This window comes from Canis lupus, chromosome X, assembly GCF_003254725.2.
Source record: "Canis lupus dingo isolate Sandy chromosome X, ASM325472v2, whole genome shotgun sequence".
Lineage (NCBI taxonomy): Eukaryota > Metazoa > Chordata > Mammalia > Carnivora > Canidae > Canis > Canis lupus.
The window spans coordinates 123,484,137-123,498,533 of record NC_064281.1 but is presented as its reverse complement, the minus strand read 5'-3'; the positions used below and the strand labels follow the sequence as shown (position 1 = coordinate 123,498,533).

General features: G+C 45.7%; 1 protein-coding gene across 1 annotated transcript in view; it reads left to right on the top strand.

The window, feature by feature from the left end:
- GAB3 (GRB2 associated binding protein 3) overlaps nucleotides 1-14,397 on the top strand; it is an 81,399-nt gene that overhangs the window by 44,841 nt on the left and 22,161 nt on the right. The window contains exons 5-6 of the mRNA XM_049107847.1: nucleotides 10,980-11,035; nucleotides 11,700-11,919. Of these exons, the coding sequence (XP_048963804.1) occupies nucleotides 10,980-11,035; nucleotides 11,700-11,919 (276 nt within the window). The remainder of the gene's footprint in view (nucleotides 1-10,979; nucleotides 11,036-11,699; nucleotides 11,920-14,397) is intronic.

Here is a 14,397-nt window from a genome sequence, read left to right as displayed (position 1 = left end):
GTGCGACTCTTGATCTCAGGGCTGTGACTTCAACCCCACATTGGGTGTAGAGATTAGTAAAAAGATAAAATCTTTTTTGTAGGGTCTCAACTTGAACCAAAAATTGAGATTTAAAATTTCAAGACAGGCCAAAAACAATTACGTTGTGTTCTTTTACACGAAGGCAACAGTCTCATCAGAATTAAAGTCATTAAGATAGAGGTTTTGGCCATGAAACAAAGACCCCAAACGACGGTGATGGGCAGAAGCAAAATGGAGCCAATAAAGCAGAGGGAATATGTCAGATTGGTTGTTCTCCTCCCCATTGAGGGCGGCCTGGAATCGACGGTTGTGACAGCGGAGTGGGGTCAGGGTTCATTAGGGTCCACAGGGATCTCCTTCCAGTGACCCAGCACCCTGGACTGCAAAGGCCCCCGGATTCCCAATGCTCTCCGGAGCCCCCTTGGCCATAACCAAATGCTATGTATGGGACAGTGTGCATCTCGGCTCTGCTTCCACTCCCGCCGGGCCCTGTGGTCCAGTCCACACCAGTGCCACCCACCCGGAATTACTGGCCCTTCGGTCTTGAAGTCTTCTCACCTGTTCTTTGATTTGTGGTTTTTAGCGAAGTCTTGCATCTCTCTTATTATGTTCCCACTGAGTTCTTATTTTACAATGTTCTTGGCACTGGTATTTTAGTGACTTTTTTGCTATTGTATAAAAATTAGTTTAGTTTTTGTGTTTTTTTTAAGATTTTATTTATTTATTCATGACACACACAGAGAGACCCAGGCAGAGGGAGAAGCAGGCTCCATGCAGGGAGCCCGATGCGGGACTCGATCCCGGGGCTCCAGGATCAGGCCTTGGGCTGAAGGCGGTGCTAAACTGCTGAGCCACCCGGGCTGCCCTAGTTTTTGTGTTTTGACTTCGTATCAAACTTTCCTAAACTATATATTAAGTTGCATTTTCTTTGTATACAATCATATCACAAGCAAATGCTTATAATAGTTGCATTTCATTTTTTATTACACGTATTTCTCCTTCACTTTTTCTCCCATCACTGCTTGGGCTACGAAGTCCAGGACATTGTGGCATAGGAGTGGTCATAACAGGGATCCTTGTCTTATTCCTGGTCTCAGATGCAAAGCTCCTAGCATTTCACCATTACAGTGTGACGTGCAGATTTTTGTTGATACGATTCATACAACTTAGTAAAGACATTCTCTGATAACCCTACTTTGCTGAGTGTTATTTTTTTTAAAAGATTTTATTTATCCATGAGAGAGACAGAGAGGCAGAGACCTAGGCAGAAGGAAAAGCAGGCTCCCTGCAGGGAGCCTGACAGGAGACCCGATTCCAGGACCCTGGGATCACACCCTGAACCAAAGGCAGACGCTCAACCACTGAGCCACCCAGGTGCCCTACTGAGTGTTATTTTTAAAAAATCATACTAGACACTGAATTTGTTGAAACATTTTATGACCTGTGATTTTTCTCTTTTATCCTCTTAATGTGAGGAAGTTCATTGATTGACTTTTTTTGAAGACCAAACCAACCCTGCATTCCTGAAATAAACTCAACTTTGTCATAAAGAGTATCCTTTAAATAAACTATTAGATTTGTTTTGCTCATACTTTGTTTTGAACTTGTTTTTTGATATGTGTTTCTGAGGGAGATTGTCCTGTGATTTTCTTTTCTCGTGATAACTGTCAGGTTTTTTGTTTTGTTTTTTTAAAGATTTAATTTATTTATTCTTGAGAGACACACAGAAAGAGAAAGAGAGAGAGAGGCAGAGACACAGGCAGAGGGAGAAGCAGGCTCCATGCAGGGAGCCCGAGGTGGGACTCGATCCCGGGACCCCAGGATCAGGCCCTGGGCTGAAGGCGGCGCTAAACCACTGAGCCACCCGGGCTGCCCAGGTTTTGGTTTAAAAAAAAAAAAAAAAGATTATGCTGAAGTTGCCCTCTTTTTGATTATTTGGAAAAATTTAGTTGATTTTAGTAGAATTTACTAGAAAATTATTATTTGGAAACATTTAGTTGATTTAGTAGAATTTACTAGAAAAGCCATTGGGGCATGGGGTTTGCTTTGTGGAAAGATGTTTCAATTACGGAATCAATTTCTTTCTTTAGTCTTTGGTAGACTATTCAGATTTCTTATGTTTTTCAAGCAATTTCTTTATTTCTCCTGATTTTTCGAATTTATTGTCATAAAATTGATTATAATAGCCTCTTGCTATCTGTAGGATCTATGAGAATAGTTTCTTTTCATTCCTGATACTAAAAATGTGAACTTCGTCTGTTTTTCTTTATTAATCTTGCTGGCAGTTTATCAGTTTTACTAGTTGTTTTGTTTTAAGTAAGCGCTACGCCCAACGTGGGCTTTGCACTCAGGACCCTGAGATGAAGACTTACATGCTCTACCTACTTAGCAGCCAGGCCTCCTTGGTTTGCTTTTTTTTTTTTAACCAGAGTACAAGGTTTAGCTTTGTTGTTTTTTTTTTCTCCATTGTATATTTGTTTTCTGTTGCATTAATTTTTGCTCATATCTTTATTATTTCCTTCCTTCTTGGGTCAGCAAACTGTGGCCTCTGGGCCAAATCTGACCGACAGCCTGTTTTTTTACAGCCCACCAACTAAGAATGGTTTTTACACTTAAAAAAAATTATTTATTTATTCATGAGACACACAGAGAGAGAGAGAGAGAGAGAGAGAGAGCGCCAGGGACACAGGCAGAGGGAGAAGCAGGCTCCATGTAGGGAGTCTGACGCGGGACTCGATCCCGGGTCTCCAGGATCACACCCTGGGCCAAAGGCGGTGCTAAACCGCTGAGCCATCCGGGCTGCCCAGATTTTTACACTTTTAAGGGGTTGTAAAAAAAAAATACTATCTGGTTCTTTCCAGAAAATGTTTCCCTTGCTGTACTTCCTTGGAGGTAATTTGCATATTTTAAATTTATTTCTTTCGATGGATGGGTGGCCTGTTGAATTTACTCCTTTCTTTTTTAACTAACGTACGTGTTTAAGGCTACAAATTTTCTGTGAACGCTGTCTCAGCCGCACCCCACACATTTTGAGATGTCCTATTTTCATTTTCATTCAGTTCAAAATATTTTCTAGTTTTCACTGTGGTCCCTTCTTTGCCCCGTGCATTACTTGAAACTGCATTTCTGGGGCACCTGGGTGGCTTGATGGCTGAGTGTCTGCCTTGGGCTCAGGTCGTGATCCTGGGGTCCTGGGATCGAGTCCCGCATCCGGCTCCCTGCTCTGTGGGGAGCCTGCTTCTCTCTCTGCCTCTACAGCCCTGCTTGTGCTCACTCACAATCTCTCTCTCTTTCTCATTCCAATAAATAAATAAACAAATAAATAAAAATAAATAAAATCTTATAAAACCCCAACAACCCTGTATTTCTTAATTTCCAAACCTGAGAATTTTCTGGTTCTTCTTCTCGTTGAATATGTTTTGGTTAGAGAACATCCTCTAGTTCAGTCCTTAGAAATTGGAGAGTTCTTCGGCGGCTCAACACACGGGTATTTCTGGGAATGTTGCAGACATCCCTGGCAAGGATGCCTGTGCCCTGAGACTGCTCAGCGAGGCAGTGTACGCCAGGTCGCTCAGGTCAAGGGCTTCAGTGGCCGTGTCACTCGTCCCCCCTCTGGCTGCACTGATTTTCTGTGTCCTCCTTGCACCAGTCACCGAGAGAGCTATGTTCCAGTCTACCCCTGTGATCGAAGAGTCTTTCTCCCTTCTAATTCTGCCCAATTTTTGTGTGTATGATTTAAAGCTATGTTATTAGTTACAAACCTCTTATGATTTTATATATTTGTACTGAATTGAAGCTTCCCAATCTGTCATGACTCTAGGAATGTTTTTGTCTTAAACTCCATTTTATATGGTATCAATACACCCAGGCCTGTATGAAGTACTAAATGCTGCTAACCCATACCAACCGGCATCCCGTGGGTTAGTATTGGCATGGTCCATACCGTCTCATTGTTTGGCTTCCATCTTTTCCATGACTACATTTTAGGATATGTTTCTTATAAAAAAAATAGTGATTTTGTATTGCTATTGAAAATTTGTTCATCTATTCTGCTAGCCTTTCTCTTTTAACTGGAAAGGTTAACTCCTCTACATTAATTAGATTCATTTGTACCATTTTATTTTGTGGTTTCTGTTTCTCCTGTAAGTACGAAATTTCTTACATGTAATCTCATTCCTTCCTTTCTTCTGAATTCAGTTTGCTACCTCTTTTCAGTTTTGTTTCTCACCTCTTTTCAGTTTTCACTTCTACTGATTTGGAAGTTATACATTCCATTTCTTTTTTTTAAGATTCTATTTATTTATTCATGAGAGACACACAGAGAGAGAGGCAGATCCAGGCAGAGGGAGAAGCAGGCTCCATGCGGGGAACCCGATGTGGGACTCGATCCTGGAACTCCAGAATCACGCCCTGAGCTGAAGGCAGACGCTCAACCACTGAGCTACCCAGGCGTCCCTACATTAAGCTTTTTTCTAGTTAATCATTGCTCATGGTGTCTCACAACTTCATTCTGAGATGATTTTAATTCTTTTTGAGGTTTATTGATTCATAGTTGCTATATCTTCAAATATTGCCTCTCCTCTGTTCCTATTTTTCCTCTGGGGCCTCAGTTATATGTATTATATATTTCACACTCTGTCTTGTGTGTTTCTTGAATTCTCTCTTTTTTTAAAAACTTGTATTTAGGGGACCCCTGGGTGGCTCAGCGGTTTAGCTCTGGCCTTTGGCCCAGAGCGCGATCCTGGGGTCCTGGAATCGAGTCCTGCATCGGGCTCCCTGCATGGATCCTGCTTCTCCCTCTGCCTGTGCCTCTGCCTCTCTCTTTCTCTCTCTCTCTCTCTCGAATAAATAAATAAAGTATTTTAAAAAACTTGTATTTATTTGACAGACAGAGGGAGAGATGCAGGCAGAGGGACAAGCAGGCTCCCTGCTGAGCAGAGAGCCCAATGTGGGACTTGATCCCATGACCCTGAGATCATGACCTGAGCCCAAGGCAGATGATGAACCGGCTAAACCACCCAGGTGCCCCTTGAATTCTCGTTTACACTTTTCACCTCTTAGTACTGAATTCTAATAATTTTTTTAATTTTTGAAGTCTCTATTTGTCCCAAATCTTCTGTATAACTCATTTTTTAAAAAATATTTTATGTATTTATTCATGAGAGACACAGAGAGGCAAAGACACAGGCAGAGGGAGAAGCAGGCTCCCTGCGGGGAGCCCAATGTGGGACTCCATCCCAGGACCCCGGGGTCATGCTCTGAGCTGAAGGCAGTCAGACACTCAACCACTTGAGCCACCAGGTGTCCCTATCTTATTTTTTTTTTATCTTATTTTTTTAACATGGTTTTCTTTTGGTTCTTTGGACATATTAATAATAGTAGTTTTGAAGTCTTTTCTGCTCATTCCAAGATCTAGAACTTCTCAGAGACAGTTTTTATTAACTGTTTTTTTTTTTTTCCTGTGTGTGGATCATTATTCTTCCCCTTCTTTGCATCTATTTCAATTTTTTGTTGAAAACTATTTTAAAATTTTATTTTTATTTTTTTATTTATTTATTTTTTTAAATTTTTATTTATTTATGATAGTCAGAGAGAAAGAGAGAGAGGCAGAGACATAGGCAGAGGGAGAAGCAGGCTCCATGCACCGGGAGCCTGATGTGGGATTCGATCCCGGGTCTCCAGGATCGCGCCCTGGGCCAAAGGCAGGCGCCAAACCGCTGCGCCACCCAGGGATCCCTATTTTTATTTTTTTAAAAGATTTTATTTATCTAATCATGAGAGACACAGGGAGAGAGAGAGGCAGAGACCCAGGCAGAGGGAGAAGCAGGCCTCATGCAGGGAGCCCGATGTGGGACTCGATCCCGGGTCTCCAGGATCACGCCCTGAGCTGAAGGCGGCACTAAACCGCTGGGCCACCTAACCTGTAATTTTCTAATTTGCTTTATTTTTATTAGGTTGAGCTACCAAAGTTATACTTACTTCATAAAAAGAACTAGAAATACGTTTTTATTTTCCTATGCTTCGGAACAATTTGTGTAGCACCGTTCTTTGGAAGTTTGGTAAAATTCCCCGTGGAAATCATGTGGTTGTGATGCTTTGGGGAGGTAGCTCCATGGTGAATTTTTTCTGTTTTATTCTGGGGTAATTTACACGGACAAGATTTCTATTCTTATTTGGGTCACTTTTGGTCTGCTTTATTTTCCTAGGAAATTATGCATTTCATTTAGATTTTAAAATTTGTGTAGAGATTGGTGCAGAATTGTCTTGTATTTCTTTCAAGTACCTCAATGATAATTTCCTCCTTTTCAGTTCTTATTTTGTTTTTTGTTTTTTTCAGTTCTTATTTTCTATATTTGTGCTATTCCCCTCTCACTTTATCGATTAGATTGGCTAATCGATTGCCTTTTGTATTTTTTTTCTCCCAGGAAGCAAAGATTTTGATTTTTTAGGACTATTTTTAAGTGATCTCTGTGCCTAATGTAGGGCTTGAACTCAAAACCCGGAGATCAAGAGTCACATGCTCCACCGACTGAGCCAGTGAGGTGCCCCAAAGATTTTTTTTCTTTTTTAAGATTTTGTTTCTTTCTTTCTTTATTTTTTAAAAAATTTTATTTATTATTTTTTCATGAGAGACACACACACACACACAGAGGCACAGACACAGGGAGAAACAGGCTCCATTCCATGCAGGGAGCCTGACGTGGGACTTGATCCCGGATCTCCAGGACCACACCCGAGACTGAAGGTGGCGCTAAGCCACTGAGCCACCCGGGCTGCCCAAGATTTTGTTTCTTTAAAATTAAGTCTACTCTTGCTCTACACTCTACGATTTTCTGCTTTTATATTTATTTTGTGATGTCTTTTGGTTTTCTCTGTTGTTCTTTCTCTAGCTTTGAACTATTTCCAAGTATTTATTTATTTTCATTCTGTCATTTTATCAATATAGCCGTTGTAATAGAATTTAGCATCTTGGATAGAGTTGACTCTCCAGGTAATCCAGGTACTTGGCAGGCCCTTTCAGTATGTGGTGTCAGGTGTACTTTGTTTATGGACTTTTGCTTGGATTATATTCTTAAATATTAGTACTATACCATGGTTTGGTTTTCCTTCTTTGAGGAATCTAATAATAAATATGTATACTGCATCTTTGCGTGTCTTCTATGTCAACCATTTTTTCTGTGATTCTCTTTCTTTCTTTTTTATTCTTTTAGTTGTTTTCTGGCATTTCTTCAATGGCACTTATTAAATTTTCTGTTGAATCTCTCTTTCCCTGGAAATCTTGTAATTTAGGCTTCATTTCTGAGGCTGGTTTTATCTTTCTCTTCGCTTTCTTTCCTGAGTACATCATTCAATTCTTATTTCATTATGTCTGTTTTTTCAACCATTTCTGTCCTTTGTTTTTAAAGATTTATTTATTTAAAAAAATTTTAAAAAAGATAGATTTATTTATTTATTTATTTATTTATTTATTTATTTATATGAGACAGAGAGAGAGAGAGAGAGAACACAAGCAGGGGGAGAGAGAGAGAAGCAGGCTTCCCACTGAGTATGGAACCCAATGCGGGGCTCAATCTCAGGACCCTGAGATCATGACCTGAGTTGAAATTAGGAGTCAGATGCTAAACTGACTGAGTCACTCAGGTACCCCTTTTCTTTGTGTTAAAGCAAAATGTTGGGAATAAAATTGATATCTAATATTAGAATATTCAAATGATGGTCCACCATTTATAATGAATAAAATTGATATTTAATATTAGAATATTCAAATGATGGCCCATCATTTATAATGATCATCATTATAATGAAACATAAGGCCAGTGAATAAAAAAGAATTAAAAAAAATAAAATAAAAAGGCCAGTGAATAAAAGAATGAAGAAACTCTTTATTGTGTTTCTCTGCCCTGATCTCCAAGATATTAAATGAAAAAATGAAGTCGCAGATCAGGGAGTATAATATGCTACCGTTTGTGTTAGAGAGGAATATATAAAGAAATGGAGATATGCATATATGTACATATATGTGTATACAGATGGCCCCCGACTTATGATAGTTTGATTTAGGAATTTTTTAAAGATTCATTAATTTATTAGAGAGGAAGAGAAAGTGCACGTGTGTGCACGAGCAAGAGCTGGGGCAGAGGGACAGAGTGACAAGCAGACTCCCTACTGAGTGTGTGGCGGGGGGCCAATGCGGGGCTCGATCCCAGGACCCTGAGATCAAGACCTGAGCTGAAACCAAGAGTCAGACACTCAACCGGCTGAGCCACGCAGGTGCCCCCAATTTAGGATGTTTTTCCTTTATGATAATGCAAAGCAATCTGCATTCGGTAGAAACTGTACTTAGAATTTTGAATCTGGATCTTTTCCCAGGCTGATGATACGTGGTCCAGTCCGCTCTTGTGATGCTGGGCGGTAGCAGTGAGCGGCAGCTCCTGGTCAGCCCCGCGATCAGGAGGCCAAACAACCAATACACTTAACAACCACTCTGGTTTTCGCTTTCAGGATGGTATGCGATACATTTTACACGGGGTAGCCAACACTTTATTACAAAATAGGCTTATGTCTTAGCTGACTTTGCCCAGCTGGAGGGGAGTGTTAGTGTACTGAGCACGTGTAGGGCAGGCTAGGCTAAGGTATGTCTGGTAGGTTAGGTGGAGTAAGCACATTTCCGATTTAGAATATTTTCACTTTAGGGTGACTTTATCAAGACACAACCGATAAAGGAATTTGAGGAAGCTCTGTATTTAATGCACAACCTCCATCACATCTTTCTGATCTGGGAATTATTCTCTCACTTCAAGATGTTGACTCCTGGGGTGCCTGGAGGGAGTTAAGCGTCTCGCTGTCTCTATGAATCAATAAATAAAATCTTTTTTTAAAAAAGAAAGAAAATTCACAAAAAGGTATATATTTTTAAAAAATTTTTTTAAAGATTTTATTTATTGATTCATGAGAGACACAGAGAGGGAGAGGCAGAGACACAGGCAGAGGGAGAAGCAGGCTCCAGGCAGGGAGCCCGATGCAGGACTCGATCCTGGGACTCCGGGATCACACCCTGGGCTGAAGGCAGGTGCTAAACTGCTGAGCCACCCAGGGATCCCCATATTTTTAAAAAGTTTTTACAAATATTTTTGAAGTTTTCATTTTAATTCCAGTTAGCATACAGTGTTCTGTATGTTTCTGGGGTGTAATGTAGTGATTCAACACTTCCATACTGCACCCGGTGCTCTCATCGATAGTCTTGAAGCCTAAACATTTCTTAAAAGGTTTTATTTATTAATTTATTAGAGGGAGCATGAGTGCGTGAGAGAGACCAAGGAGGCGGGTGGGCGCGGCGGAGTGGCAGAGGCAGAGGGAGAAGCAGGTTCCCCACTGAGCAGGGAGCCCGAGGCGGGACTCGACCCCAGGACCGCAGGATCATGACCTGAGCCGAAGGCAGACACTTAACCCACTGAGCCTCCAGGTGCCCCCTAAACATTATTTCTAGTAAAAATGTAAGTGGGGAAAGAAAGCATGTTTCCACTTAAATATGCTTTCATTTGATTTTTAGCATCACAGGTAAAATTCAAGTTTAAACATTAGCTAGCATTAGTATTAAATATTTTAATGATAAAAAGAAACGCAAATATGTAGATAGCAATAGAGAACTTGCAATAACTGACAATAATTTCTTTTTTTCTTATTTTTTAATTTAAATTCAATTAATTAACATATAGTGTATTATTGGTTTCAGAGGTAGAGGTCAGTGACTTGTCAGTCTTAATAACACCCAGTGCTCGTGACATCCCGTGCCCTCCTTCATGCCCATCCCCCAGTGACCCTGTCCCCTCCCCCCTCCAGAGACTTTCAGTTTGTTTCCTATGATGAAGAGTCTCTTAGGCTTTGTCTCCCTCTCTGATTTCGTCCTGTTTTATTTTTTCCTCTCTTCCCCTATGGTCCTCTGTTTTGTTTCTTAAATTCCACATATGAGTGAGATCATGTGATAATTGTCTTTCTCTGATTGACTTATTTCACTCAGCACAGTGCCCTCTGCTTCCCTCCGCATCATTGCAAATGGCAAAATCTCTCTCTCTCTCTCTTTTTTTTTTTTTTTTGACGGCCGAGCAGTATCCATTGTATACATAGACCACCTCTTCTTTATCCATTCATCTGTCAATGGACATCTGGGCTCTTCCCACAGTTTGGCTACTGTGGACACTGCTGCTATAAACATTGGGGTGCAGGTGCCCCTTCAGATCACTACGTTTGCATCTTTGGGGCAAATACGCAGTAACGCTTGCAACTTAGATAGACTCATCTAGTCTTATGGTTTTCACTGCCATCTCTAAGATGCTAATTCCCAAAAATCATATCTCATTGGAGTGTAGGCCCATGTATCTCAACACTCTGCCTTCTGGACGTGTCTTCTTTCAGTTCAACAATCATTCTAAATGTCCATGTCACACTGTCACAGCCGTCTGATAAGAATCTAGTCCTGGATTATTCCACCTTTCCTCTCTCTCCCTGCCTGTGCCCGAGTGGCTGACTATTGCTATAGAAAGTCCTGGTCACCAGTTCATGAGCACGTGTCTGCTCGTCCCATCCACCGCTCGTCACCAGGGCTCTCTTACACCTTCTCTCTCCCAACCTCCAGCTCTGTCTCTACCATCTCTATGCCCCAAAAATTCATACAATGGATGCAACAGGCATTTGTTAACTCTTTGCTCTATCTCCTCCTAATTCACAGAGAACTGAAGCCGTCCTACAGAAACTCCCAAATCTGGCCTGATTTCCCTCCGTGGGGGAATGTGTTCTGACTGCCCAACTAGACGTAGTAGCCAGCCTTGCGTGTAGAAGGCGTGTTAGCTTCTCCGCCTCTCTGGAGCTGAGCGTAGGGCCCGGAGGTACACAGGGGCTTGGAACCCGGTTTCGACCCATACTGTCTTGCATTTCTCACCAGCCTGGCTTGTTTCTTACAGCTGATGTGGAAGGCCAATCCTTAAGACACCGAGACAAGCGGCTTAGTTTAAATCTGGTAAGTTTGTGCTTCTCCCTCTGCCTGTGTGTGTGCCTCTCTCTCTGTGTCTCTCACGAATAAATAAATAAGTAAATAAATAAATAAATAAATCTTAAACAAACAAACAAAAAAAGGCAGCCTGGGTGGCGCAGCAGTTTAGCGCTGCCTTTGGCCCAGGGCGTGATCCTGGAGACCCGGGATCGAGTCCCACATTGGGCTCCCCGCATGGAGCCTGCTTCTCTCTCTGCCTGGGTCTCTGCCTCTCTCTCTGTCTCTCTCTCTCTCTGTGTCTCATGAATAAATAAATAAATAAATAAATAAATCTCCAAAAATAAATAAATTTGGTAAGTTTGGCACTTGAGTCCCTTTAAGCCTGAATTTCACCAAAAATAGCCTGAGCACCATCTGTTCCCCTTGCAGTGTGTGGGGACTCAGCAGTGAGCCCGTGAGGGCCCTCCCCGGCCCCCCGCCGGCCCCCTAGGCCTTGCACTTGCCTGGGAACTATGGGGCTCCCCTTCTGGAAGGGCCCTGCCAGTTCTGGGGGGCGGGGTGGGACTTGGGGCGCGCTATGCCTGGAGCGCTTGCGGCAGGTGCACGGGTGCCGTGTCCGGCGTCCCTGCCGCCTACTTGGTGGCCGCCGCCCCTGCCGCTGAGCCCGCCCCCTGTCGCCGTTGTCTCGCAGCCCCGCAGGCTGTCCCCCGCGCGCCCCCCGGCCTGCGCCGGGCCCGGGGACGGCTACGTGCCCATGGGCCCCCAGGCGGGCGCGCGTGTCGCCGGAGCGCCGTGCAGCCGCGACGACTACATGGCCATGAGCCCGGGAAGCCTGTGCGGCCCCCTGCCCGAGCTGCCTGCCGACCTGGAGCCCCCCCCGGTGAACAGGGACCTCAAGCCCCAGAGGAGACGTAAGCCCCGACCGGGCCGGCGTGCGGGGGGGGGGGCGCGGGGCCGGCGTGGGAAGTCGCCTGTCCGGCCTGTGCGGAGCGGGGGGAGCACTCGCGGGGGGGGGCTGGGCGGGAAGGGAACACTCGCGGGCCGCCTGTGGGGGGAGCACTCGTGGGGCACCTGTGCGGGAGGGAGCACTCGCGGGGCACCTGTGCCGGCTGGGGGCAGCGCTCGTGGGGGGGCGGGGGGGCGGGAGCACTCGCGTGGAGTCTGCGGGAGGGGAGCACTGCGGGGCGCCTCGGAGGCCCGGGCAGCAAGCAGGGCGGGGAAGGCCGCACCTGGGGCACGGGGCACCTCACTTAGGGCCCTGCGGCTGCACACGTAGCCCCCACGGCCAGTCCCGAGGGCCCCTCCCTGGCTGCTTCCCTAACAAAGGCCCAGAAATAAGTGACGGGGATGAAAGCCGCCTGGCATCTCTCGTTTTTTTTTTTTCTAATTTTTATTTATTTATGATAGTCACAGAGAGAGAGAGAGAGAGAGAGAGAGAGAGAGAGAGAGGCAGAGACCCAGGCAGAGGGAGAAGCAGGCTCCATGCACCGGGAGCCCGATGTGGGATTCGATCCCGGGTCTCCAGGATCGCGCCCTGGGCCAAAGGCAGGCGCTAAACCGCTGCGCCACCCAGGGATCCCGCATCTCTCGGTTTTACACTCGAGGGATCCTTGGGTGGCGCAGCGGTTTAGCGCCTGCCTTTGGCCCAGGGCATGACCCTGGAGTCCCGGGATCGAGTCCCACGTCGGGCTCCCTGCATGGAGCCTGCTTCTCCCTCTGTCTGGGTCTCTGCCTCTCTCTCTCTCTCTCTCTCTCTCTCTCTCTCTCTGTGACTACCATAAAATAAATAAAAAAATAAACACACTCGAATGTCCTCACTGGCAGGTAGTGAGGAATGACTCGTGACACGAGTTCCTGAATGTCACACCTGGTCGTGTGCGACTTCTCACACCCCGGCCTGCACGTGCCCATCAGCAGGGGTGTCTGGGAGCAGTGTGTAGTCTGCATCCCGTGGGCACAGAGCTCCTTGAAGCTTCTGCCTTGTTCCCAGGCGGCCTCTCCAGTCTGCGAACAGCACACACAGAGACGGAGGAGGGACAGGGGGAAAGAAAGCAGGTCAAGCAGGATCCCTATGGGGCTCAGCAGTTTGGCATCTGCCTTCGGCCCAGGGCGTGATCCTGCAGACCCGGGATCGAGTCCCACATGGGGCTCCCTGCATGGGGCCCGCTTCTCCCTCTGCCTGTGTCTCTGTCCCCCCTCTGTCTCTCATGAATAAATACATAAAAATATTTTTAAAAAAAGGAAGGCAGGTCGAAGTGACCTGCTAAGCTCACTCTTGCCCCCGCCACCTGCCCAGCAGGCCCGTGTGATTAGCAGCAAGTCTTTGCTACAGTGGCTGTGACAGCTGCTTGGTTCCCAGCTCTGTTCGCCCTTTGGAAGACCTGCCGCGTCAGGTGGCCAGGCCCTAGGCGGGCACCCGAGGCCCCGGGCCAGCCCGGTCATTCTGGCCTCGCCCCCTCCGGTGTGAGTCCACGCACGCTGACAGCACGTTTGCCGAGTGTTGGTGCTGTGCTAGGCACTGGGTGGGATGTGGAGATGAGGAAGCAGGGTGTCCGGTGGGAGCAGGAGGAAGGTAGGGAAAAAGTAGCTGGAAGAAGAACGATCAAGCCAGTACCGAATAAGACAACGAACCCTGTGTTGGGAGGCCCAGGGGCCATGAGCGCTCCCCGTGGTCAGGCCTACTTTCACGGGGCCTTGTAACTCTGACGGAGCTCTTTGTTTTGCTCAGTTGACTGTCCAGAACTCTGTGACGATAGACGCGCGGCTATTGGACACTCGAAGTGTGGCTACCACAACTGAAGAGCTGGATTCCTTTTTTTTGAATTGTTTTTAATTGGAGTTCAATTTGCCAACATACAGCATAACACCCAGTGCTCCTCCTGCCAAGTGTCCCCAAGTGTCAGGGCCTCTTTGACTTTATTCCCCATGCTCTATCCTTCATTGCCACAATTGATTTTTTTTTAAGATTTTATTTATTCATCAGAGACCCGAGAGAGAGGTAGAGACCCAGGCAGAGGAAGAAGCGGGCTCCCTGCAGGGAGCCCGATGTGGGACTCGATCCCAGGACCCCAGGATCACACCCTGGGCCGAAGGCAGATGCTCAACCACTGAGCTGCCCAGACGTCCCACTATGATGAGTTTCTAAATTTTATTTCGTGTTAATAAATATACATGTAAATCGCCCCGTGCCTCTAGTGGCTGCCACATCAGGCAGTGTGCTGTGTGCGGCCTGGCGATCAGAGGCATGAGCGCGTGGATGGGCGTAGGGGTGGGGATCCCCGGGAGGGTGTGAAGGTGGACACCTGGGCCGGGCAGGCAGGATCTGACTGGGGTGGCTGCAGGGGTGGACCGTGGGGCCTGGCGGGGTGAGGGCTGGTGGAGGAGCCACG